Raw genomic sequence first — 25,294 nt, 5'->3', positions numbered from 1 at the left:
CCCTGGGTCGCACGCCCCGCCCCCACCAAGAGCGGCGCTCTGCCCCCGGCCGCTTTGTCTCGATGGCTCCCGCCCGCTCTCCCTGGCCCCGCCCCCCGCGCGGGGCGGCTCCGGTCCGGCGGGGAATAGGGTCCCCCCGCGCCCATTCCCGCCGCGGCACCGTTCCGCACAGCTCTGTCCCTCCCCCCGCGCGCGGCGGAACCGAGGGCTCGGGCTGGGGCTCGGGCGGGTCGGAGAGCAGGAGCGAGGCCGGCCATGAGCACCAAGCAGGTGACCTGCAGGTGAGGCCGCGCCGCGAGGGCCGCGCCGGGGCCGGGGGTTGTGCGAGGGGCTCCCGCGGCCCAGGCTGGGGGCGGCCGGCGTGTGACGGCGCCCGTTTCCCGCCCGCAGGTACTACGTGCATGGCGTGTGCCGCCAGGGCAGCCGCTGCCTGTTCTCCCACGACCTGTCCGCGAGCCGCGCAGCCGCCGTCTGCCGCTTCTACCAGAAGGGACAGTGCGCCTACGGCGCGCGCTGCAGGTGAGCGCCCGCGGGTCCCGGCCCGGCCCGGCCCGGCCCGGCGGAGCTGGGCGGGAGCAGTCAGCGAGGGCTGGGCCGAGCCGAGCTGTGTTCCGCGCTGCAGGGATTTCCGGCCTTGCCGCCTGCCCCCTTGTGCCCTTTCTGCGCCGGGGGGGGCTAAGCCTCCCTCAGAGGCGCTGGTGTTAGCTGCAGCCCAGGCTCTGGTTTTTGGCAGGGCTGTGCCAGTACTCCTGCTGGGACCAAAGCCGGGGGTTCCTGGCCTTGAGCGGAGGGACAAGACCTGCTAGCCAGAGTGATGCCATATTTGGGATCAGGAAGGAATTTTACCCTGTGGTCGGATTGGCCAGAGCTGTGGGGGCTTTTGCCTTCCTCTGTAGCAGGGGCGCAGCCTCTGCCCAGGGCCTCTTGAGTATATATTCACAGTATTTCATAGTTGCAGGATGTTGGCTGCCATCGTTCCCCTGCTTTACCTACACCAAATCAGGGTGTTAGGTGTGTTGTGTCAGGATTGAGGGTAGTTTTACATAGAGTTTAGATTACGGTTTGTATGGGATGGTTTGGATAGGAATGATCCTGCCTCAAGTGGGGGTTGAACTAGGTGCCTCTGGAGGTCCCTTCAAGCCCTGCTTTTCTATGATTTGATGACTTGCCGTCTTAACTAATATTGACAGAAGCAAAGAGGAACTGGAGCAAATGATACACAGGTACATCACTGGGGGAATGCAGCCCCCATCTCGTCTGAGCAGGTGCTATGAGACGGGACCTCGTACAGGATGTTGGCAGGATTTTCGGTTCCCCTGCCTTGGGAGGAATGGTTTCCCTGACTACTGTCTAGACTAGTGTGGGGGACTGTTGCTACACCTGCGCTTAAAGCTTCATTGGCAGAATGTATGGGCAGGGGGATATGAGAGCGATCCAGTCTGGACTGTCTATGTGGAGTCCAGTAGTTTCCCAAGCAATCCCAATTATGCCTTCAACCAGAGTTTAGTCCTTGTAGCACAAACTTTTACTTTGCTTTTTCTTTTTAGATATGATCATACCAGGCTTCCTGCTCCGAGTGGTACAGTGGGCATTGCACCACCCAGCCTCTCTTTACCAGTGCTCCACAGCCCAAACCCTCCATCAGAGCATAGCACACCTGTAATCAAGAGCAAAACATGTGAACCTGGCAAGCGTGAAAAGAAAACACTAGTGCTGAGGGACAGAAGTGAGTTGGAACAGTTACCATGCTTATTGCTGCTGGTAGTTTTATTACTTCCCTTCTTCTCCTTGTCTCTTCCATTTACAGATGCCCAAGCAGATGCAGTTACCTTTGTAACATAATTCTGCAAATGCTTACACCTGTTAACTTTTCCAGGGGAAAGCTTTCCTTCTGCTCCATGCATTCCCCCAAATGATTCTTCTGTGTCTCCATGTGGTCCTTTCTTGCCATCTTCCAAGAGCAGGGCATGAGCAGAGATTTGTGTAGTGAAGGGGGATTTGGGGTGGTGCCAGGGGATTAGCACTTGGAGGACTGACCCAGTATACTTGAGCACAAGTACTGGGGGAGTCCTGCATTGCCTAATGCTGTAGAATGGGGGTCAAGCTCCCGCTCTCAGCAGTCCTCTATTTCTACGTGCATACCCACCATGGTCTCCCCAGGTCCACCATAAATAAACCCTTTCCTTCTCAATATTGCTTTCACTATCCTTTGTGAGGCTGCAATGCTGGGTTATCTTCCTTCTTCCTCTCTCAGCCCTGTACAATTGCCCTACCCTATCAGTGCCCCAGGCCCCTTGCTGCTCTTGGCAGGGTCTCTGGGCTGAACCTTGATGGATGCTGAAGAAGCTGGGTGGCAGCTTTGGAACAGTGTGTGAGACCAGAACATGATCTGTCCGTCTCCTTTTCCTTTCAGCAATAAAACTCCAGTAACATTCCTTTTGGGAGTTCATGGTGAAAGAGTGACATAATGGCTGCTGACAGACATGGAAAAAAACCCAAAAAACCAGCACTTGACCAGAAGAAGAAGTGCGTTAGTTGAACTCAGCTCCCCAGTGTCTGTATAGACTGCACACTTCAGTGGGACTTTTTGGCACTTTTATCTAATTAATGGCTGATTTAATCAGATATTAGATAAAAGCACCAAAAAGCCCTGCTGAAGCACACAATCTACACAGACATTGGGCAAGCTGGGTCAAATTAATGCAATGTTTCTTCTGGGCATGTACTGCCAAGCTGGGGGGGGGGGGGGGGAGGGGGGTTTCCATGTCTTAAACAGTCAATCTGTATGTACTGCATTTGAGATGTTATGCAAAATCAGAAGTTTCTAGTAATACCAGGTCTTTTATTTACAAAATGTTATTCAGAGGAGAAATTTCCAAACAGTGTCAGGGAAATCTGTTTTGGAGCAATTCTTTGTGGTCACATGAATGCAGTTGGCTCCTGAATTGCCAAGAGAGGGAATTGTGGAGAACAAATTTATTCATTCATTCATTTAGTTGAGAACCAGGAGGATTTTAGCCTTGCTTCAAGTGCAAATATGAAAGCAGTTCAAAATGTGTATGTACCTGGTATTTTCAGGCTTTGCAGTATATAATTTTGATTGTAAAATGCTGCTGAGTTTAGGTATAGAAGGAGCTATATATGTGGATTCAGCTGGTGAGAGGGCCGTGGTTAAACAACCCTTTAGTTCATCAGGTAGCCTTTGTATTCAAGACAGGTTCCTTTGTGGCTTTTATGCTTTCATGATCATTCAATATATATTGTGCTTTTTTTCTTTTAAGATTTACGTAGTTTGAATGAAGAAAAGACGAGACTCAGTGCAGCAAGTGACCTGGCTTGTTGCAGTGACAGAACTGATGATCTGGAAATGAAGCCTCATTCATATCTAGAAGCTATTTGCACTGGGCTGGAAGATCCAATGCCTGGAAGTTCCTCTGCTGATGGACAGCAGCTGTGTCCCTATGCAGCTGCTGGGGCGTGCCAGTTCGGTGACCAGTGCCCTTACCTCCATGGAGAGGTGTGTGAGATCTGTGGATTGCAAGTGCTTCATCCCTTCGACCAGGAGCAAAGGAAGGCTCATGAGACGGTAAAGGTTAACAGTATTTTAAAATGACTCTGAAACACCATAAAATTCTTGTTCTAAAAGCCACAACCATTCATGTATTTACAAGGAAACCATGGGGCATTTGAACTCAGGTTTCAAATTTGCTAAGGCAGTGCTAGAGTTACAGCTGTTATAGTCCTGCCACCTGTTCAGCTTTGCCTGTATTGTGTGGCTTCTGTCATATAAGTATAATCTTTCTGCACACTTTTTCCATGGCTTTAACTACTAAGTACAGTGTGAATTTTGAAAATTTAATTGAACAAGAATCATGAAACATAAGTTAAATTGTTTGTAGTCTTATTAAGAAAGTAAAACTGGTGATTTCCTGTTTATATTGTTAAATATATTTTGTTTTTACTGCATTTCAGCAGGGGGATTTCATTGCCATCATACTGGAAACCCTGAACATTGAAATCCCAATTGCAGCATGTACTAGCATAAATTTCTGTTGCTCTTTTAATTTAATTCTTTATAAAAGTTGGACTGTCTTTCCTGTTTGATGCTTACAGTCACCTCTGGAAGCTGCTAAATTATTTCTCCCAGATCATGCTCACCCGAGACAACCAGCTGTTTGCCCACAGCCACTGAAATGCTGCTGGATGGGTAACTTCCCATCATTGCCAGTCTTGACTGTATTTAAGGGATGTTGGTCCATTTTGCGGCTGCTTGTTTGAGCTATCCAGTCTTAATTTAGCTAAAACTGTAGGCTGTGGTCAGTTTACTTCTGTGTAGACCTCTGTAATTGCTGCTGTCTAATTATGGTGGCACAATAGGTTTTTATCCCCTTGGGTATATGTATTTACATCAGCGTTAAAGATGAGGACTGGGGTGTGGAATAGAGATGAAGGCAAGTAAGTGATGGGCACTGTGGGGGTGGGCAGGGGAAGAGGATAAAAAAGGAGGACACCTAGGACCGGCAAAGGCTGGAGGGAGAAGGGTTAAGAGTGTAAGCAGTGAAATACAGGCCTCTCTGGAACCTGGAATCAAACTTGAGGTTCTTGGGTCTCGTAATTGCTCTGCCGATCTCAAATATTGTCAAATGCATTAGCATCTTTCCCCCACTCTGCTGCTGGTCCATAACAGCCATCTTCTGTCAAGTTTTGGATGAACATATACTTGCAGCAGCTTCAAAAGGGAAGCATAAGGCATCAGGTGTTACTCTGCAACTGTTATGTATGCATGATCCTCTAGTGATACAAGTGGATGAATTGGGGTCAAAGCTGGAGCAGGTTTGCTACACTTGTATTGCCCCAGGTTAATACAGGGGTAACTGCTACAGGGTGCATCCACACAAGACGCTTACTGCAGATCTGACCAATTAGCTCCACACTAAAGCACACATGTGGTGCTATTAGGCTGGAGTAAACTAATTAACTCTGCCCTAGGATAGTACTGCCCAACACAAGTACTGTCTTACAGCGGAGTTATTTACTTCACCACAACGCATGTGTAGATGCTGATCGGGGTTGGCTGTGGCATGAGAGTGCTACAGCCTGGGGCTGCCTGCTGGCTAGCCATGCACTGTAGCACCCTTGTGCCCCAGCCAGCCCTTAGCTGCACTGGAGCAGTCCCAGGTTGGCAGGCTGCCCCCCACACCGGGCTCCCTGCCAGCCAGGGCTGCTCCACCGTTCCAACATGCTGTGATTTTGGGTGCACATGTAAACATTGTGCCTGAGAACAATAAACTCTGGTGTGAATTGTACCAGTTTGTGTCAAATTAATTTCATGTGTAAATGTGCTCACAGTGTAACAGCAGCTGCATCTCCCAAGTAGCTGGTCTTCCTTCCCTTTTTAAGTTGCTGTCAGTGTACACCCTACCCTCAGTTAACTTGGGTGGCGGAGGCTTGTGTGTTGCTCTGAAGGTTCTGTTCTGCTGGTGAATCATGGGTGTCATTTAGTAAGTGTTACGGAATTTAGGTTTATAGTGTTTGACTTAAAAAAAAGTTGAATCCCAAAACCACATTAAAATCCATGGTAAAATCCTGTGTTCTCTTGAGGGCTAGAATAGTTAACAAATGTTGTTTTCTGGCTATTACATAGAAGTGTATGGACTAAGCCCTCTACAGAAATAGATGTACTCATTTCTTTCTCCTCACAAGCCGGTTTCTAGTTCTCATTTGTACAGGGCTGGTATCTTGTAGAGTGATTTTTCTTTTTCTGTCCTGTTTTTGACAGATGTGCATGGCCGCTTTTGAACACGAGATGGAGAAGGCTTTTGCCTTCCAGGCAAGTCAGGATAAGGTATGCAGCATTTGCATGGAGGTGATATATGAGAAACCATCAGCCTCTGAACGGAGGTTTGGAATCCTTTCCAACTGCAGTCATACGTACTGTCTATCCTGCATTCGACAGTGGAGGTGTGCCAAACAGTTTGAGAATCCAATCATAAAGTAAGTGAATTTCTAACTGGTCACTCTGTTCACTTCTGCAAGTCACGTGGTCCCTTCAGTAATCCTTTGAGAGAATAAATTTTATGATCCTACATTTAAAGGTAGCCTTATTTAGATTTGATTCTAGAAAATTCATATTCCAAGGGCAGGGAATTACAGAACCTTAGATTCAGATGTTATTAGAGAAAATATGATTGGACTGAACTGGCTTTCTTCAGTGGAAACGATATACTTTATTTGCATTTGAAATGTGTACTGTTTTGGTCTGAAGTAGCTGTTTATGGCTAGGAAGTGAGCTATGTCAGTTGTTAATGTGGCACGTACTTTTGTTTCAATTCATTTAAGATCCTGCCCAGAGTGCCGAGTTATATCGGAGTTTGTAATTCCCAGTGTATACTGGGTAGAAGACCAGAATAAGAAAAATGAGCTGATTGAAGCATTTAAGCAAGGAATGGGGTAAGTTTGCAAAATATAAATTTTACATATTTCTTAGATTAAAATGCTGCTGTAAACCAGGATCTTTGATAGTCTCTCAACTATCTTTCTTGTATACTATACAGATAAAACTGGAAAAATATAAACCAATATTCATAGGTAATGAGAGTTGAGAGAACTTATATCTGACTCCAGTCCTCTCTGGGATAGTACCTATAATTTCAGTGGTAATTAGATAGACTCAATGAAAAAAAAATCTTCTTCAAGACTGCAGTCTAGACATTTCTCTAGCTTCCATTGGATCATTAATTCTTCAACTTTCAAAATGGGCTGTTGAGGCTATTTAGACTCAGTGGCTAAAACTGCACCCAACTGCCCTTTCCTATTGGATCGTTACTGCTGTCTGGAATATTGCAGTCTTCTGTCATGGGGGACATTGCATTGCTGATCTGAACTTCAGGTTTCTCCTTTCTATTCTCTCTTCTGTAAAATGGAGCAAAATGTTACAGGATGGTTATAATTAGTTATTGTGTCATGTTTTGAAAATGTAATGGTTTTTACTTATATTGTGATCTTGAACAATAAGACATGACTGGTGATCAAAACTACTGAGGTGTGTGATGAACAGGGATCTGGGTTTTCCATTTCCCATGAGAAAATGGAGTAAACGTCAGATTTTTGTCTTTTACCAGAGGCAAACGTGGATTTCTCATTTTACCAGAGAAAACCGTAGATTTTGCTGTGTTGCAATGAGCTCCCTGCAGGCTGGCAGAGTTCCAGGCTGCAGGGAGCTTGGAGGGAGCGGGAGGAAGGTGGAAAGACAGGGGGGGCACCATGTGCGTAGGCATGCATGAGGCCCCAAGCAGCCTGCAGAGCAGCTCCAGCAGGTAAGGGGGGGGGGGGGGGCAGAGGGCCCTGTAGGGAGGAAGCTGGGCAGGTCTGAGGTTGCTGCCCAGGTAGGTGGGGCTTGGGGCCCAGGGCTGCAATGTGTGACTGCAGGGCCCCAGCGGGGAGCAGGATGGGGCCGTGGGTCGCTCATCCAGGGGAGGGGGAAGGCCAGTTCCCTGCTGCTGTGCACACTCCCAGGGGGCAGGGGAGATCCACATCCCCCAGATCTGTACCTGTGGCAGGCACAGACTGCAGGCTTGAGCTCCTGTCCTGCTTCCTTCCCCTGGGGCCTCTGGAGCTGGTGGGCACAACTCAGTGCAGCTGGGGATAGCGGGGAGCACCCCCCTGCTGCCCCGGTGACATGCCTTCAGCACCTGCAGCTGCTTTGAGGGGGGAAGTGGGGGCAGGGGGCTGCGGATCCGGTTCCATACCCCTGGCGGCTGGGAGTCCCCTCTGGCAGGGCTGGGGGAGCCGGGGTTGTGGGTGGGGGGCAAGGGGCACCAGCAAGTCTGTGGGGACTATGGGTGGGGAGTGAGGAGCACCAGCAGGACCAGAGGGGGGCTGTGGAAGGGCCTTTAATTTTAATCCCGGTTTTGGGGGCTTTTAACAGAGAATTTGTGATTTCTTTATCTGGAGAAACCAGGATCCCTGGTGATAAAGGATAAATACTGTTACAGCGGTCTTCCAAAGCCCTCTTTGCCTGGGATGTGTTAATTTCTGCACCCCCCCTCAACTCCCAGTGGGAGAGTTGAAACATTGATGTTTTCATCATTTTCCTTGTAAAGGGCGAGGGTAGGGGGAGAGGGATTCGTTTGGTGGTGGGGGTGGAGTTTTTTTGTGTGTGAGCTGGCAAGTTCTCCTGGCCATTCTGGAAAGCTGTGCTGTTACTGCTTGAAATGCTTGAATTTCCTGGACTGGGTGAGCCCCATTAAGGAATGCATATGTTTACTTGGCACCATCAGCAAACCTATGACATCACTCAGCATTTTAGAAAGCACCTGGTCTCTGCAGCCATGTTATGTAGCAGAAAGGATAGCTAAAAATAGATACTGCTCCCTTGCTGTTAAGAGCTGAGTCATCCATTTGCGTTCTTCATATTTTGTTTTGTTTTCAGAGAAAAATCATTCAAATGGTTACAATTAAACATTTTAGAACTAAAATACTCTTGCTACTTTAATATAACTCTTATACCCTCTCTTTGTGTCCTCAGTGCCCTGCTGCTGTAAACCCTTTTGAGTTTAAGCTGACTTTGTGTTCCACATTGAAGCCATACAATTTTAAAATAGCCACAATCTAAACAAAAGGCTGAGGTTATTATGAAGACAATTGGGGAGGCTTAATTAGGATGGTGCAGCCAGGGGGCTCTCTTGGCATTCCACATTTAGAAATACCTTGCAGAGAAGAATTAGAAAACAAAAAGAGGCTTCTATTAAGCACTCGGCTCAAATTAATGTGCTGTATATAGAACTTGTGCCAAAAAGTTTTCTATGACTAGAACTACCATCAGTGTGTTGAATTTGCTGATGTGGCACTTCATAGAATGAAAGAACTCCTTCATGAAGTGTTCATTAAAGAACCAGAGTTTAAGAGAACCCAGTGTAACATGCTTGGACTACCTGTGCCAACTCTATGGGCTTCCTTTTTTCAAATGTATGTTTAAGGTGTCAGAATAAAAGGAAAGCAAAAACTGAACTGAGCTTCAGAATCCCAAAAATCTGATACAGGCATCCTGCATCTTACGCTCATTTAACTTGCGCGAATTCAACTATACGCGGGTGGGGAGGGGGGGCGGCGGCGCTTGAGTCTGCATGCGGCGCCGCCACTTACCTGGAGGCCCGACCACCACCACGCTGCCAGCGGTGACTGCCTCTGCCTCCAAAACCTCCCGCCACCACCATAGAGCCATGCCCGGAGCTGTGTGGCTGGCCGCCGGGCGTGGTGGTGGCCGGGTGGCACGCAGCCATCCCCCCACCACCCTGCGCTGCGCTGCTGCCACTGGCTGTACAGCTCTAAGCGCGGCTCCGCAGTGGCGGCGGGAGGTTTTGGAGGCAGAGGCAGTCACCACTGGTATGGTAATATGCGATTTCACTGTGCGCGATTTTTGCCTTTACGCGCTGCCTTTAGAACGTAACCCCCGCGTAAGATGCGGGATGCCTCTACTTACAAATGCCATAAAACTAAGATCAGAAAATGTAAGAGAATTCCTTAACAGAAAGCATTTGGATTTATCCTCTTAGAAACTATTTTCTACAAAAATATTTAGTTAAAGACTTGCAGTAAGCTTGGTATAGTAATAAAGGTTTGTTTTAGATTTGGATGAAAGCACCATTACTGCAACTCTGCCAACTTGATCTTGAATATCAGGCTGATATTCAACTTTGATATATTATATACAGATACTTGGGTATATGAAGTAATTGAAGCCTTAATTTAGGAAGCATTTTACATCCAGTGTTTGGTTTTAAAGCGCATGATTTTGTCATTCTTTTATTGAGTTCTAGATGGTAGCTCCTGTGTTTGCTTCAGCAAAATGCCTCACTTTGGATTCTGACTTGCATTTTCAAAGCACTGATCACCTTAGCACTGGAATATCAAACACACCAGTTGCCCATGGTATACAAACAACAGGTTGGCCACTACTGATATAAATGTTACATTGAACAGTTTGGAGTAAGAAATCTGTGCCATGGAAATCGCATTAGTAGACTTCCTATAGATGACCAGTAAGTTTCTGATTTTGACTCACAACCTTTTTTACAGGGAAGTAATTCTTTTTTCCAGAAAATACATTCAGTAAGCAAAAGTAGAAAGCTTTTTAGAACTTGAATCAGCAAAGCTGACAGAAATATTTCCTTTGACAAATATACGTGTAGTTTCACAGAACTGTCCAGAAAGGACAGACTGGAATCCCTCTCTCTGTCTATGGTGGAGCTGAGGGGGTGAGAATGGGCCTCCAGACAGGCAGAGTTAAGGCTGGGGCTGATTGTTCATGATGTGTGATTATTTTGCTGATTTGTTTCAAGGTGAGGGATGTCCTGTTGCTAGCCCTAGCAAAGGGGTGGGCAAAATAAGGCTTGTGGCGGGTCTTTGTCTGACCCATGGCAGGTCCCTTGGTTCCGCCTGGCCCAGGCACCATCGAGCCATGTTGCATCCTGGTGCCCTGTGGGCACACAGCAGGGCTGGGGCAGCTCTGCAGCTGGACTGCCTTTCTAGGCAGCCCAAGTGGCAGTGTCTCCTGGCTGCCACTGGTGGCCTCAGCCCCGCAGTACCAGTGGAGACCCAAGCTGCATAGCTCCCATCCCGCATGCCCTGCACCTGCTCCAGGCTCACCTGTCCAGGCTGAGCAGCGATGGCACAGTATAGAAGCTGTTACTCAGCATGGGGGGGAAAAGTGGCCCCAACCCCTCACTGTTGCTGGCCATTCCTTCTGTACTTGCCAGGAGCCTGCACCCAGGCTGTTCTGCACTGCCACCGCTGTACGACTGGGCAGCTCAGAGGTGGCAGTGACAGTGGCATAGATGCAGAGCAGTCCAATGCAGCATGGACTCCAAGCGGCTGTAGCAGGAACGGCAGGCATCAGCAAGGGGGAGGGGCCACTTTTCCTCCGCACTGAGCAACAGCATCTGTTCCATGCCGCTGCTGCTCAGCCTGGACAGGCGAGTCTGGAGCAGGAGCAGGGCCGGAGCTGCGCACCATGGGTTCCCGCTGGTTCCGTAGAGGTGGGGCCAGTGGTGTCGGCAGCTGGAAGGAGCTGCTGCCACCAGGGTTGCCTAGGAAGGCAGTCCAGCTGCAGAGCTGCCCAGCCCTGCTGTGTGGGTGGGCAGCACAAAGCAGCCACAGGGCAGGTCAGGTCGGGGCTGTGCCCAGGTTCCAGCTGATCCGCTCCAGTAGTGGTGGATCCAGAGTGAGCGGGGGGGGGGGGGGGGGGGGGGGGGGGCTGGGGTTGCATTCTGTTGGTGGTGACAAGGGGGTGCAGCAAGGCACATGGGCTCCAGGCTGTTGTGAAGAGGGGACAGGTGCTGACCTGCACAGGGGGCTCCCATGTACACCCCACTGTACCTGCAAACCACACCCTTCCCCACGTGCAATCACACACCCCACAAACACTACCCTCCACACACCCCCACATGCCCCCCCCTCCACACACCTGTGCACTTCTGGGGGGAGCCCCACTCACTGCTATGCATGCACATCCTGCCACACACACACACCCACCCCCCCACATCTCCACAAATCCACAGGCCCCCCCACAAACTCCATACCCACCCACCCATACCCGCTCCCCCTCAACACACACACACACCCTTCCCCACAATATAAAAGAGTAAGACTTCTTTTGAGCTATTATGTGATCACCTCTATAGACACCACACAAATCGGGATAAATTTTTTTTTAATAAAATTAAAATATGTTATTGTCAGTGTTTGATTTTTAGCATATAATTTGGTTTTTTTCTAGTTCCAAGTTGGCAAACCTCCTTTCCAAAAGGAGTACTTCTGGGGGCAAGGGGAGGGACTTCCAGTGGCAAAGGTCAGGGGTTAGAGGGTAGGACTTCCAGCCCCAAATTGGCAACCAGGGGCTGGGACACCTGTCAAGGGGCAGAACTACCCTTGCAGCCCTTGACAGCTCACCAAAAGAAATTAAGCAGCCCTTCATCTAAAATAATTGCCTGTCCCTGCCCTAGCACTTAATCTTTTTGGCTTTTTTTAGCCTACAGCATAGTATTAGCATCACAGTTAGGTATCCATTTAGTAACTTGTGGTATCTGTCCTTTTCATTAAATGGCTTTGCTTGGAGATCAGCATTAAGTTAGGGAAGAAGGCTGTAGTGAGATGTTTCTAAACTTGCAGACCTCCCAACTTGGGAAAATATCTTTTTCCATCTGTGCCTTGAAAGTTCTGACCTTGCAGTTTTCTGTACTCCTAGGAGCATAAAAAGACTATTCCTCACAAATGGCGTGCACCTTGCATTTAAGCAGGAAAGCATGATGTCCTAGAGCAGTGTGGAATGGTAGCTTTTGTTGTCTGGCATTTTTGTCAGTGTTGTTGTTTCTGTTGTCTTTGTCAAGTGTTATTGATTTGTTGTCAGTGTTGATGTCTCAGGAACTGTAGTGTCTACAAAGTCAGTCAGGAGATCCCAACACTAGTCTTGCTTTAAAGAACAGCCACACCAAAGACATGGTTTGGTGGCAGAGATTCAGCCAGGCTTATTGTCTACAAGCACAGCCTGTTACCTAGATTGCAGGTAACCTTGTGGGAAGGCTACTGATAAAAGAGGCAGAAACAACTTTTTATTTACTTGCACCTTAAAACACAAGAGCAAACATTTATCTTGAAGTCTCTCTGGCTACCTTTAACAGCACAACATAGATTCTCACCTATTCCAGCTGGAGAGATTTGCAAGGTGGGAGAAGGGTGACACACAGATTGGCAGCAGGTCTTCTTGGATTTGCTGAGTTCTCCAAATTTCCCTCCAGCCTATAGCCAATATTTATAGGTGGCAGGTTTTAATATTCTAATAAATGATTTCTGATTGGTTTTATTTAAATTTATCTGGTTCACTGAAACTTTTGGAACTGGACTGAACCAGATCTCTTATGGACTTGGATATCTTTGGGGGACAGGGAGGGTTTCTTATCTCCTTTCCTTTTCCATTGTAGAATGGTATTTCTGTTTCTTCTTTACCTTACTTTATGGTCTTCTCTAACAGGCTGCTTTTTACAAATTATCTAAGCATTTTAACAAAAAGATATCTATTATAGCAAAATAACACGTAATACATTTGGTTACATAAATCACTACTACTAGTAGTACTTTAAGATAAAGCTATGATATAGCGTATATGAATTATTTAATATATGGTCTTCCCTTATCGCCTTGTAGGCCTTGTGCGTTGTTTAATTTTTGTTTGATGGTTTCGTTTTACTTTCTGACCAAGGTATTTGTCACATCTTCAAAGGTTCACACTGTGGTTACTCAGAAACAGGTTCTGGACCTTCTGTTTAGCAGCCCTTCTGCAACTTGGCCTAGCCCCTTGAAAATGACCAAGGGTCACAACAAGCCCTAACGTGTTTTGGCCTAACAAGTACATTTGTGCTTGTGACAAGGCAGTTGGCACAACACCATACAGGTTCCCCTAGGCTGCTACAAAGTTCCCATGTTTTTTAGCCCTCCTTTTATACAATGGTCAAAACAAATTATGTATTGCATTCCATCTATATCTTAAATGTCTCAAACTGTCCTGCACCATGGGTTTGTTTCACATCTTGACCTGGGTGTTTCTGTTCTAGTCTGGTCTTATGCAGGCATAGGACTATCCTACAACTTGTACGGTCATCTTTCCCTCCCATCTTCTGGCAGGAGTGCTAGTCTGGCCCACATGACAAGTTTTGCTTGTGTAAGGAGCTCATGCGTCAATCAGGCTTGCTGGTGAGGACTGCTCTGGCCAATGCTTTAGCAAGCCTTTGTGTTAGCAGTATATGGATTGATCATTGCTCCAGCAAGGCCTATAGCTTCCATTCCAGCAGCATAGAAAGCAGCAATTTCATGACTGGAGAGTTATTTTAGAGCCAAATCTTCAGTTACTTTGTTGGATATCTGGGAAAGTCTCTGCTTCAAGTGTAAGTGCAGGAAAAGGAGGAGAGCTGTGTTTAAATCCACTGTAAGACTCACAAGGCCAGTAGTTTTACTTTTGTCTGAGCTGACTGTGAATCCATATTTGTCAGAAGTCACTAATCTAGTCCTATAACAAACACATGATCAAATACTAAAGTCTCTTGTTGATGTTTTGGTGATGATCAATCTTCACTTTTTGATTTAAACTTTTTGTTTCAGAGAATGCCACAGTCTCATTGTTTACAGTGCTTCCCTTATCAGTCACATTGGGGTCTGTTCTATTAAAATTACAGGAGCTGGAACATACAGCTGCTGATAGTTATAGCTAGCTCCATGTTTCTGCCCTACTCTGTATATTCAATCTGATTTTCTGCAGGCTTAATCGTTTCTTATTCGTGTGAAATATTGAAATGTGACAGTTAGGGCTGTCAATTAATCATCATTAACATGTGTGATTTAACGCATTAATTGGTTCTTGAGTTAGTTTTTTTGTGTTAATTGTGCACATGGTTTTGGAGCCCATGCCTGGGCTCTACTCTGCCACTGTTACCACCAGCTCTGAGGTGCCCAGCAGGGCAGTAGTGGCAGTGCAGAAGAGCTGCAGGGCAGTCCAGGTGTGGGCTCTGGACTCCTGCAGCAGGAAGGCTGGGTGGGAGTGGGGTGGGGGCAAGAAGGATGCGTGTGTGTGCGCGCGCGCGCGCGCACACACACACACACACACACACACACACTAGAGGTGTACTGATATATCAGGACGCTGCGTGCAGCCCTGCAGCATATAGAGCAGTACCCAGCAGGTAAGTCTATGGAGGGAAAGAGGCAGGGTGCAAATTGAGGCCCCTGTGGTGAAGGAGGGAGTGGGGCAGGGCAGGGGCTGGAGTGAATGGGACCCTGGGGCTGGGGCAGGTCATGGGATGGAGCTGCAGGTGGCTGGTCCAGGGGCACGGGGATGGGGACTGCTTTCTGGTGCTATGCACACTCCTGGTAGAGGCATGGGGAGCATGTGCCCCCTGGATTTGTGCATAGTACAGAGGCAGGCTGTCCACTGCAGGTTGGGGCTCTACACCCTGTTGCCTTTGCCCTGGGACCCACGCAACACCATGACATGCCTCCCACCACAGGGCGGGCAGGGGACACATAGCCAGCACACAGCTCTCAGGGAAGAGGCAGCAGCAGGGCACAGAGCCCCAGCCCTCAGCGGGCAGCCTGCCTCTGCTTTATGCACAAATTCAAGGGCACATGCCTCCTCTGGGGGTCTGCACAGCAGTGGGGAGCTGTACCCCCACCCATGCCCCTAAACAAAGCTCCTGCAGCTCTGTACCACAACTGGCCCCAGACATGGAGCTAGTTCACCCCAGCCCCTGCCCCACACCCTCCTTCACCATGAGGGCCTCCATCTGTGTGTCGTGTCTCCTTCCCCCCCCCACCCCCCCCAACCTACCTGCTGGGGGCTGCTCTACATGCCGCTAGGCTGTATTGCTGTAGGGTTACCATATTTCCAGTTTCAAAAAAGAGGACACCTGTGGCAGGAGGTAATATGATTTGATTGTGGGGTGGGGAGGGGCAGTGATATTCCTGTGCCCCTCACTCAAGCCACAGGCCCCCACTCTGACATACAGTACTCCATATCCTCCCAGGGTGTGTGGGGGGGGGCCCTGACTGGGCTTCAACCCCCACACACACACCCATAGCCCCCCACACCTTCACAAATTCCCCACACACATACACACATCCCCACATCCACCCCCCCAACCATACAAAGTACCTGCATAATTTTCAGTTTTTAGCTGTGTGATTAAAATCACAATAAATTACAACTAACTTTTTAAATCACGCAACTAATCGTGATCAAGTTTTTTAATCACTTGACAGTTCCAGTGACAATATGAGAATGTTGTTTGGGAAGTATAAGCAAAGGAGTAAGCCAGTTTGGCAACAGTCCTCCTAACCTCTGGTTCTGTGTAAGCATGGATGTTTGAAAAAATAAATGCTTCCAGGCGTGCATGTCTGCCCCACAAATTTCTGGATAAAGTCAAACTTGCATTTACCTTTCATACATGTTCCTTCATACAGCTCTGTGCTGAAAAGTGTCTTTTTTACTGTCTCAGGGTCAATTCCTGTTGAAATTTCATAGATTTCATCATAGACATTAGGGCTGGAAGGGACCTCGGAAGATCATCAAGTCCAGCCCCCTGCCCCAAGGGCAGGAAGTCAGCTGGGGTCATAGGATCCCAGCAAGAAATGGTTGGAGTCAAAGTGCTTAAGGGGCATGTAGTTCTGGAGGGATCACTTATTGTTCCATTAATGAAAATGTATTTTTGGACTGGATTATGGCAGGTTTTTGCTTTAGTCTCTGTGTTCCTGTTATCTGAGTTCTCATCTTCTCTTAGCTTTGAAATGATTGCTTCCATCCAGGCAGAAGGATCTCAGATAGGGGAGTAACGGAAGTGACGGCATCTTCTAATTTATATGGGGAAATGCTCATCTACAGAATGCTTCTGTAATCCAGATAGGAATTTATTGATTGCTACTTCTGCCCTGGAATAAAGTCTGTACCAGAAGGGGTTAGCTGAAAGCATCACTCTGCCAGGTTCTGCCTGGTTTCACTTGGCTAAAATCAAAACACAGGTGAAAGTTACTCCTGTGTGATACAGCAGTGACCTCTGAGTTAAGTGATGTGCCTGCATGTACTACATATATCCTAAGGACTTGTGATTACACTAACATGAGAAGTTAGAGGTTAGATTAGGAGGATTTTCCACTTGAAAATGTTTCCTCTTTGAGACAGTTCTCCCCTTCTTGACCATGCTCCTAAGAAGAGTGGAGCCACTCTCCCACTTCATTCTATCTTCTGTTGGAGGTCTGGATCTTCAAAGACAACACTATGCTGGTTTATGTTCCATTTGTTTGAGAACTGTTTGTCCTTGACACTTGTGAAAAAAAGCACTCTGATTGATAGTTTATGTTCCTGAACATAGTTCTCATTAGAAGAGGTGGTTGCTTCTCTCCATTTCCAAGACATAGAACAAAACTGCAGGTTTTTAGAATACCTGGTTATGTCCTTCTAGCTTACAGTGTGCTCAGGCAAAAAGAAAACGTCCTCCCTATCTAGCCCGTGTGGGATGAGTTCCCAAAGCAGGAAGCATTTAGTCATAAGCTGAGAGGGACCCATGGTTGGTTAGTACTCTTATTACCTAGGTTCCACACAACTTCTACACTTGATGTTAGCATGCATCTCACCTGAGGTTCACCCAGTCAGTCCTGCAATTAGAAGTCAAATGCCACATCTTTCTACAAAAGGAAGAAAAAATAATCAAAAGCTTGTCCTCAGTTGGGTGTTCTTGTTTTAATTTTAAGTGAAAGATTAAATAGTGCTTTGAATTCCTTCCTCCCCAAGGTGCTCACTAGGCCTGTGCGAGTCAGATCAGATTGCTGCTGGCTTCAGATCTGGCCGCTTTGGATGGCAGTGATCTGATCCAGAGCTCCGGACTGGGTTTCTGCTTCGATTTGGCCAAAGCAGCTTCGAAGCTTCAGAGCCGCCTCGGAGATCCGGCCATAGGGTATAATGGGGAATCAATGCAATATCTATAACTTTGTTGTTTTTTGTCTGATTTGGATGAAACTTGCAGGGGTGGGAGATTCTGCTGAGAGCATGAAGTCAGCCAAGTTTCAAGATTGGTTCAGGGGTTTGGGGGGAACTGTACCTCAAGCTGCGGACAAGCAAAACTTGTGACATGGGTGACCCTGTATGTGTTAAGGCACAGCAGGGTGAAAGCTGCAGGGATGGTAACCCCTGCTGCAGCCACAAAGCCTGCCAGCTGTCAAGGAGATAGATGTAGGGGGGTTCTGGGGCCGTGCACCACTAACTGCTGATGGACATAACTCATGACATGGGTGCTTGTGCAACTGACTGTCTCTGTCTTTCATAGATTCATAGATTGTAGAGTCGGAAGGGACCACAATAGATCATCGTGTCCGACCCCTGCCCCTGGCAGGAAAGAGGACCGAGGTCAGATGACCCCAGCCAGGTGACTATCTAGCCTCCTCTTGAAGACCTCCAAGCTAGGTGATAGCACCACCTCTCTTGGAAGCCCATTCCAGATCCTGGCCACCCTTACTGTGAAAAATTTCTTCCTAATATCTAACCTAAATCCACTCTCAACTAGTTTACACCTGTTATTCCTAGTCACTCCCTGGGGTGCCTTAGTAAACAGCACTTCCTCTCTTCCCCATTGACCTCCCCTAATAAATTTATAGGTGGCCACAAGAGCTCCCCTCAGCTGTCTCTTGTGAAGGCTGAAGAGATTCAGCTTTCTCAACCTCCCCCCGTAGCGTCTATCACGAAGGCCACTAATCATGCAAGTGGCCCTCCTCTGGACCCTCTCTCCAGATTCCCCACATCCCTCTTGAGTGCGGCGCCCAAAACTGGACACAATACTCCAACTGCGGCCTGACCAGTGCCGCATAGAGGGGGAGCATCACCTCCTTTGTTCTATTAGTCATGCACCTGCTAATGCACAACAAGGTGTGATTGGCCTTGTTGATGGCCTCGTTACACTGCTGGCTCATGTTCATCTTGGAGTCAGTTATGACTCCAAGATCCCTCTCTGCCTCCAAGCTGCTGAGAAGGACACTCCCAAACCTATAGGTGTGCTGGGGATTCCTCCTTCCCAGGTGGAGTACCTTACATTTATCTTTATTAAATTGTATCCTATTTCTCTCTGCCCATTGATCCAACCTGTCCAGGTCAGCCTGAATCTGCTCCCTGCCCTCCGGTGTACTAACTTTGCCCCACAACTTTGTATCATCAGCAAACTTGGAGAGGGTGCTCTCCATGCCCTCGTCCAAATCGCTGATGAAGATATTGAATAATATCGGTCCTAGGACCGAACCCTGCGGGACCCCGCTGCCCACCTCCCTCCAGGCCGAGAAGGAACCATCCACCACCACTCTCTGGGTGCGGTCCCTGAGCCAGTTGGCCACCCACCTGACCGTGTAGGCATCCACTCCACAGTCTGCTAGCTTCCCAATGAGGATAGGGTACGAAACTCTGTCGAAGGGGTAGTTGATTGTATTGATTGTTTCCTCTCCTTAGTCTCTGCTTTTGTAGGTGCTAATTGATGGTAATTAACTGGCTACATTAGCTAGGTACTGTGTATTGAGCTGGTCCCTGAGTGAATCATGATTGATTGGTAACTGGTAACACAGTAGCTTAGCAGCCAGGCCTGCAGTAGCCTCTCCCACACCCCAAGACAAGAGACAGTCAGTTGCACAAGCACCCATGTCACGAGTTTTGCCTGTCAGCAGCTAGAGGTGCAGGACCGCAGAACCCAGAAGCCCTGCACCAATCTCCATGACAGCTGGCAGGCTTGTGTCTGCAGCAGGGGCTACCATCCCTGCAGCACCTTAACACACACAGTCTCACCCATGTCATGAGTTTTGCCTGTCTGCAGTGTGAGGTACAGTTCCCCCCAAACCTCTACACCTATCTCCTTGAAACTTGGCAAGCTTTGTGACCCACCAGGGACCATCACCCCTGCAGTTTTCACCCCCCTGTGGTGTAACACGTAGACATGACATGAGTTTTGCTTTCAAGAACTTGGGGTGCAATTCTCCCTGAACCCCTGCACTGATCTTCTTGAAACGTGGCAGACTTCATGCTCTCAGCAGAGACTACAATCCCTGCAAATGTCATCCAAATCAGACAAAAACCGACCAAGTTAGATATTTCATTGTTTCCCCATTATACCCTATGGCCGGATCTCCGAAGCAACTCTAATCTATTTGAATTTAAAAGGCCATGGATCCAGCCCACTAAGAATTGGGGGCTGCCACTGGTTGGGCGGCCAGAGCCTTGAAAAATTCAACTGATTACAGGGGCCAAATAATAAGAAAACGGGGTGTGCACAGGCAGGGTTAAAGGGCCAAAACAAGTGCTCCCTGGGGGGACACTGAGCAGAGTGCACCAGACAGTGCCCACCAGCCCTCGAACTCAGCTAGAGTGCTGGTAGTGACCGCCCAGTGATGCTCCACTCGGAGTCGTTCACTCAGGACACCGAGGAAAAATGCTCCAAGCTCCCCAGGAGCCTTCCCAGCCAGAGCGTCCCCCCTGGATAGCAAAATAGTGAGCTTGGCCAGAGCCAGGAGGAGGTTGACCATGAGGTCCCAGGCCTTAGTGGGGTGACATATGGGGAGTGCGTAAACACAAAGGTGCGGGGAGTATTGCAGCCAGAACTTGAGGAGCAAGTTCTGGAGGAGGAGGTACAGGGGCTGCAGCCTGGCACACTCTAGGAACATGTGCGCCAGGGTCTCCTTCCGATGACAGAAGTGGTACCGGTCGGAGGCCGCTTTGAAGTGTGCCAGATGCACGCCCGTTGGGACAGCTCTGTGCAGGAGTCGCCAACCTAGGGCCCCGGTGGCTCTGGGGATGAGGGTGGAATACAGGCTCAGCCACCGGGGCCCGTCGGCATCATCCTTGCCTAAGATGTCCTGCCATTTGGTATCCTGGCAAGACAAGGGAGAAATGATGGACAATCGTGTGGACGAGCGCGTAGAGCTGGTGCTGGTGGGTGGTTGAGAAACGGACCAGACGTACGTCCCCCAGCAGACTGAGATGGTGTCGTGGGGAGTGCTCTGGAGCCCGCCGATTGGCTGCAGGCTCAATGAGCAGCTCCACCAGGCTGGGGGACTCGGGAGGGTGGGGACCACCCTCTTGCAGGATCTGCTCCAGGTAGGTGAGGGCTTCTGCGGGCAGTGCGGCTTTCACCTCCTGGATTAGGCACAAGTAGGTTGCGCGGCCTATGGTCAGGCCCGGGCACCAAGCCAGTGTCGTGGGGCCTAGCCATCCCTGCTTGTCATAGTCTAGGAGGTCTCTGAGCCAGGTGATTCCCACCTGGGCCATCCCCTGGCAAGCCTTGGATGATGCTGCCGCCAGGACCGCTAACTGTGGATTGTAGAATAGAGGCTCAGCCAGCAGGTCGCCATCCTTGGCCCCGGAACGGCTCTGAAGTGCTTCAGAAGCTCCAAACCGCTTCGGAAAGCCTAACAAAGGCAGCGCTTTGATCCAGACATGCTGCTTCGGATGCCGAAGCGTCCAAAGCTTCTCCGGATCTGAAGCTCTGTCTGAAGCCTCGCACAGCCCCAGTGCTCACACCTGGCAGCTCATGAATAGACAGCAAAGTAACATTTTGGGGAAGGCAAGCTTAACCCTTCCTGTGAAAGTTACACTAGAGAGCACAGCAGAGCTAAGTTACTGCCTCAGTTCAGTTCTGTACCTGTGTGTGTGCTGTCAGGAGTGCAGTTGAGGCTAGTAAAATCTAAGCAACAGAAGAGGTGGTGACAGATGGAGAACTGTTGCTTGTAGACAAGGTAGTGGCTGCATTCTCTGGCAACTGCCAACTAATGTGTGCTCTTTCTTGACTGAGATGAGTCAGTCCTGGTGCAGGGTTTTTCTGCAAGAATAAAAGAAAAATGTGGGTGGGTAGCACAAGAAAGGGGGGGGGGTGTATGCATGCACACAAGGACAGTGGGGGTTTTTTCTACTTTTATTGATGGTATTTACTTCTCTCTTAGGAAAAAAGCCTGCAAATACTTTGAACAAGGGAAAGGAACCTGCCCATTTGGAGGGAAATGCCTTTATCTTCATGCCTACCCAGATGGGACGAGAGCTGAACCTGAAAAACCACGGAAGCAGCTCAGCTCTGAGGGCACTGTGCGGGTGAGGGGACTCTTCTTTCTCTTCAGAGTCTTGCTTCTGAGTAAGCTGCTGCTTCAGAGCCAGGCACAGTTTCTCTGCTTGGAGGCATGTTTAGAACAGACCAAGATTAAAAACCGAGCAGAAAATGAGTCCTTGACATCTCAATCACATTTTAACTTTGCTGTATGGTAATGGGGCAGATTTGCATGTTGTGTGGGATGCAGCTCTCCCAGTTAGGAGCCCACAACATACAGCTAAATGGGAGTTCACACAAATAGTTGTGGGACCAGGGCTTTGATTAGTGCTGTGAAGTGACTTCAGCTCTCTAACGTCTCGCTACCAAAGCTGTTGTGCAGCTGACATTAAGACCAGCCCTTAGACAAGACTCAGCAGGATGAGCTGGCCAGAGAAGATTAGGGGAGTACACTGGCTCATAAGTTTTGATTTTTCTAGTGGGTTTACAGTTCATCTTAACTGGAGCCAATTAGCCCAAAGAATATCGGCTAACACTGAAACCTTCAGTGGTGGGGGCAAGAGACATTCTCTTAGCTCTCCCAGGGGGAATTGTTCCTTTAACACTTAAGAATGGTCCTGTTTGTCCTAGAAGCAGGACATCTGTAGTCTGTTACTCAAGTCACATGGATAACAGTGGCACTGTTTTGCTGTAGTCACACATTCCCTTCCAGAGTTGCTCTGTACTGTAGTAAGAAAGTGCCTTTTAGTTTCATACTTTTGCCTGGGGAAAAGTTGTTACCGTAGTGTCGAAGCTGCAAGAACATCATGCTTCTCCAGCAATCAGCAAGGTGTTCACTTGTGCTCTTTTCTCTTACAGTTCTTCAACTCTGTTCGGCTCTGGGATTTCATTGAAGATAGAGAAAGTCGGACTATGCCCAGTGCTGCTGATGATGTGGCAGAGCTTGGGGAGCTTTTCATGCACCTCTCAGGGGCAGATGAAGAGTCTGCTACTTCTCAATGAGAAGACCTGAAGATGTTTTTTCTGTACCCATCTAGCTATTTATTTAGCAGTTTTACTTTTTACTGTAAACAGAATGTGTGGCTTGCTGAGGTTCTAGCACGGTTTTAGTATAAGTCTTTGTACTACAACAAAAATACTTAAGGCTAATAAAGGAAATTAAGTGACATGCATGGAAAAAAACTTAGTGATCCATAAGTCCTGTAGGGGGAGGAGGTCACTTTGTAAGCACATCTTGCTTTTCTTTTCCATTTCAGAAGCCTGCCTACAACTAGCCAAATCATGGATTTAGGGCAGTCTTATCCAGCCCTCTAGGCTTCCTAAGGACCTGGAAATTTGGTGGTGAGGGAAGCTTTGGCAGCTTTAACTGCCTCTCCCTGATGCCAAACCTCTGGATCTGCAGGGAACCCTGCATGCCATATCTGGGCACGCATGGCTTCACCCATGGATCAAATCTGCACCACTTATCTATCCCACAGAAACAGACAGTGCCACACTCTTAGGAAGGCTAGCTCTTCATTTAGAGAGGGACTGCCTGGTAGATGTGTGTTGGAGCCACTGCTGTTGCAGGGGTGGTGTTAGTTTGCTGTGTAGGTAAAAATCTCACTACAGGTTAACCAATGAGGCATCTTAATACAAAGCACAACAATTCAGAACAAGTACAGGAATTGTATGTTACTGCATAATTCAAGCTGTAATATCATCCCTTCACTGTAGCTAAATACTGGGGATTTTGAACTGTGGAGCCAGTGTGACATTTCATGTAAAGATGCACCTCCTGTATCTGCTCTCCATCTTGGGGCACTAGCCAAGGGAATTCTAACTAGATGCCACTGGTCTTGGCCAGCTGTGCAAGGTGCTATGGTTGCATTGTGCGATTTATTGCTGTAATTCCTAACTGACAGTGCAGAATCATCTAGATTGCAAGGTGAAATGAGGGAAAGCAAATGGAGGAAAAGAACACTTTTGCACCTTAGACTCCGATTCAGAGCAGCGTACCTGCTGCAGCTGAAAAGTCTCAGCCTAGTTCCAAACTGCAGCAGTGAATGCCAAATTTATTCAGACTACTAGAGCATTAAGTTCAAGGTAAGTCTTTATCAAAACATTCTGAAGAACAAGCTTTGATTAACCCAGTACAGTATGTCTCTAGGCCTCTTGTTATTACCTGGTTCAGGTACCAATTGCAAGATCACAGTAATAGATGTTATACTTAAAATCAAGTGCAACTTCTACTTAATGCCTTTAAGACAAAAGTTAATGATAATGTAAAGCTCTCCCCACTTTACTTTCAGCATATTTAAGATGTAAAACATGTTGCCCCCACCCCCTTCCTGCAAAGGGAATGTGTTTCTCCACCCCAGCAACCTGGAGCCTGGGATAGTACACTGTACCTTGCTGATAAAGAGGGTAGAGAAACTGCCATGCTATAAATAATCTCCTTGGCATGGTTGTAACTGAGACCTTTGCTCCCACCACTGCACTTATTATACAACCTATCCCCCAGCAGTTCAGATCTGTTTCCTTGTTCGGTTTCAGATCATATTTCTAGCATTGGCATCTAGCTTTGCATAAAAGAACTTCTGAGTCTCTTAGGAGGACTTTTAATTACTTGCACAAAGCCTCTGGCCCCGTAGTACAGATTAAAGGCTTTCTGTAACATTCTCAGAGCTGTAGGAGGTATTAAAATGGAGTGCATTTCTTCCTCACTCCAGGTTACTAAATTGCTTCTCCATTAGTCATTGCTGTTGTGCTCCAGGTCTCTTAGTTTCCTTTTAAATCTTTGGCTTCTGTTCTAGCTTGAAAGGAAGGGTACCCATGCCTGGGTGCTGGGCTATTTGCTATCCCTTATTCCAACATACTCTCTTTCTCTCAACTTGGTTGTTTGGGGGGGGGGGGGGGTGTGTGTGTACAATTGAATGTAGGGGGGAGGCTATCAACAAAATGTATTACAGGATGAGGAAGATGCAGTGGTGCCTCTCCTTTTCTTTCCAGGATACTCTGGGTCACTGGAGATAGCCGTCTAGATTTAAGGCTTTCCTTACTAGAAAACTTGTCTTAAGTGTTAGATACTTGGAAGGTGTCTGGGCTGAATCTGTCTCCTTATACTAAGCATTATACATCCATAGAATAACATGATACCTGTGGTAATCACAATCTAAACTACAGAAAATAGGTGGACAATGGGAGAGAGGATGAAGGAAAGAGCTATACTACATTCAGCAAGATGGTCAAGAGTTTTTTAAAGTGTAAGGTTAACAATGTATTCAGAGACCCAGACAATTGCCAACCTTTTCAGCAGGCATGCCACAAGTTAGCACCACACCCTCCTCAAGTGCCACTCTGATCCCCTTCCCCTGCTTAGTCAGGTGTTGTTTTCTGTTCCCTGCCCTATCTGCCACTGTGCTGCCTGTCCCCTCCCCAACTGTGCCACTTGTGATATAAGCAACTAGACATCCGCTTTAAAACACAAGCAGCAACTGTATTACTAATTCTCCCTGTGGCTTATTTCCAACACTGCTGCACTGCATTTCTTTTGAGAAAGGACACTCATGTCACTTCCAAATATTAAAGAATAGAAGCACAGAACTAATAGCTGAGCTTCGGCATTGTCCTGCTTTTGTCTGCCTTTAATTTTGAACCCTCTCATGTAAGGCAATTTTACAGTTCCTATTGTCAGTAAGGAGCGAGTCCCC

General features: G+C 47.9%; 1 protein-coding gene across 3 annotated transcripts; it reads left to right on the top strand.

Moving 5' to 3' along the window:
- The first annotated feature begins 160 nt into the window (after positions 1-160).
- MKRN2 (makorin ring finger protein 2) lies at positions 161-22,770 on the top strand. Of its 3 annotated transcripts, XM_006262556.4 has the most exons (8): positions 161-281; positions 391-519; positions 1,548-1,726; positions 3,282-3,586; positions 5,780-5,994; positions 6,340-6,450; positions 21,505-21,649; positions 22,461-22,770. In XM_006262556.4, the coding sequence occupies exons 1-8, from the start codon at positions 256-258 to the stop codon at positions 22,602-22,604; spliced, it is 1,254 nt and encodes a 417-aa protein (XP_006262618.1). In that variant the 5' UTR covers positions 161-255; the 3' UTR covers positions 22,605-22,770. The 3 variants fall into 3 exon arrangements, with proteins under 3 accessions (XP_006262618.1, XP_019352346.1, XP_019352387.1); XM_019496801.2 differs by lacking the exon at positions 391-519; XM_019496842.2 differs by lacking the exons at positions 161-281; positions 391-519 and adding an exon at positions 891-1,223.
- The last annotated feature ends 2,524 nt before the right edge of the window (positions 22,771-25,294 follow it).

This window comes from Alligator mississippiensis, chromosome 12 (assembly GCF_030867095.1).
Source record: "Alligator mississippiensis isolate rAllMis1 chromosome 12, rAllMis1, whole genome shotgun sequence".
Lineage (NCBI taxonomy): Eukaryota > Metazoa > Chordata > Crocodylia > Alligatoridae > Alligator > Alligator mississippiensis.
Note: the sequence above shows the minus strand (reverse complement) of the source record. Positions and strands in the feature narration are given on the sequence as shown.

Coding starts and splice junctions, on each gene's coding strand:
- MKRN2 (XM_006262556.4), top strand. CDS start 256: ATGAGCACCAAGCAGGTGACCTGCAG. Junction 282..390: donor ACCAAGCAGGTGACCTGCAG/GTGAGGCCGCGC, acceptor TCCCGCCCGCAG/GTACTACGTGCATGGCGTGT. Junction 6,451..21,504: donor GCATTTAAGCAAGGAATGGG/GTAAGTTTGCAA, acceptor CTTCTCTCTTAG/GAAAAAAGCCTGCAAATACT.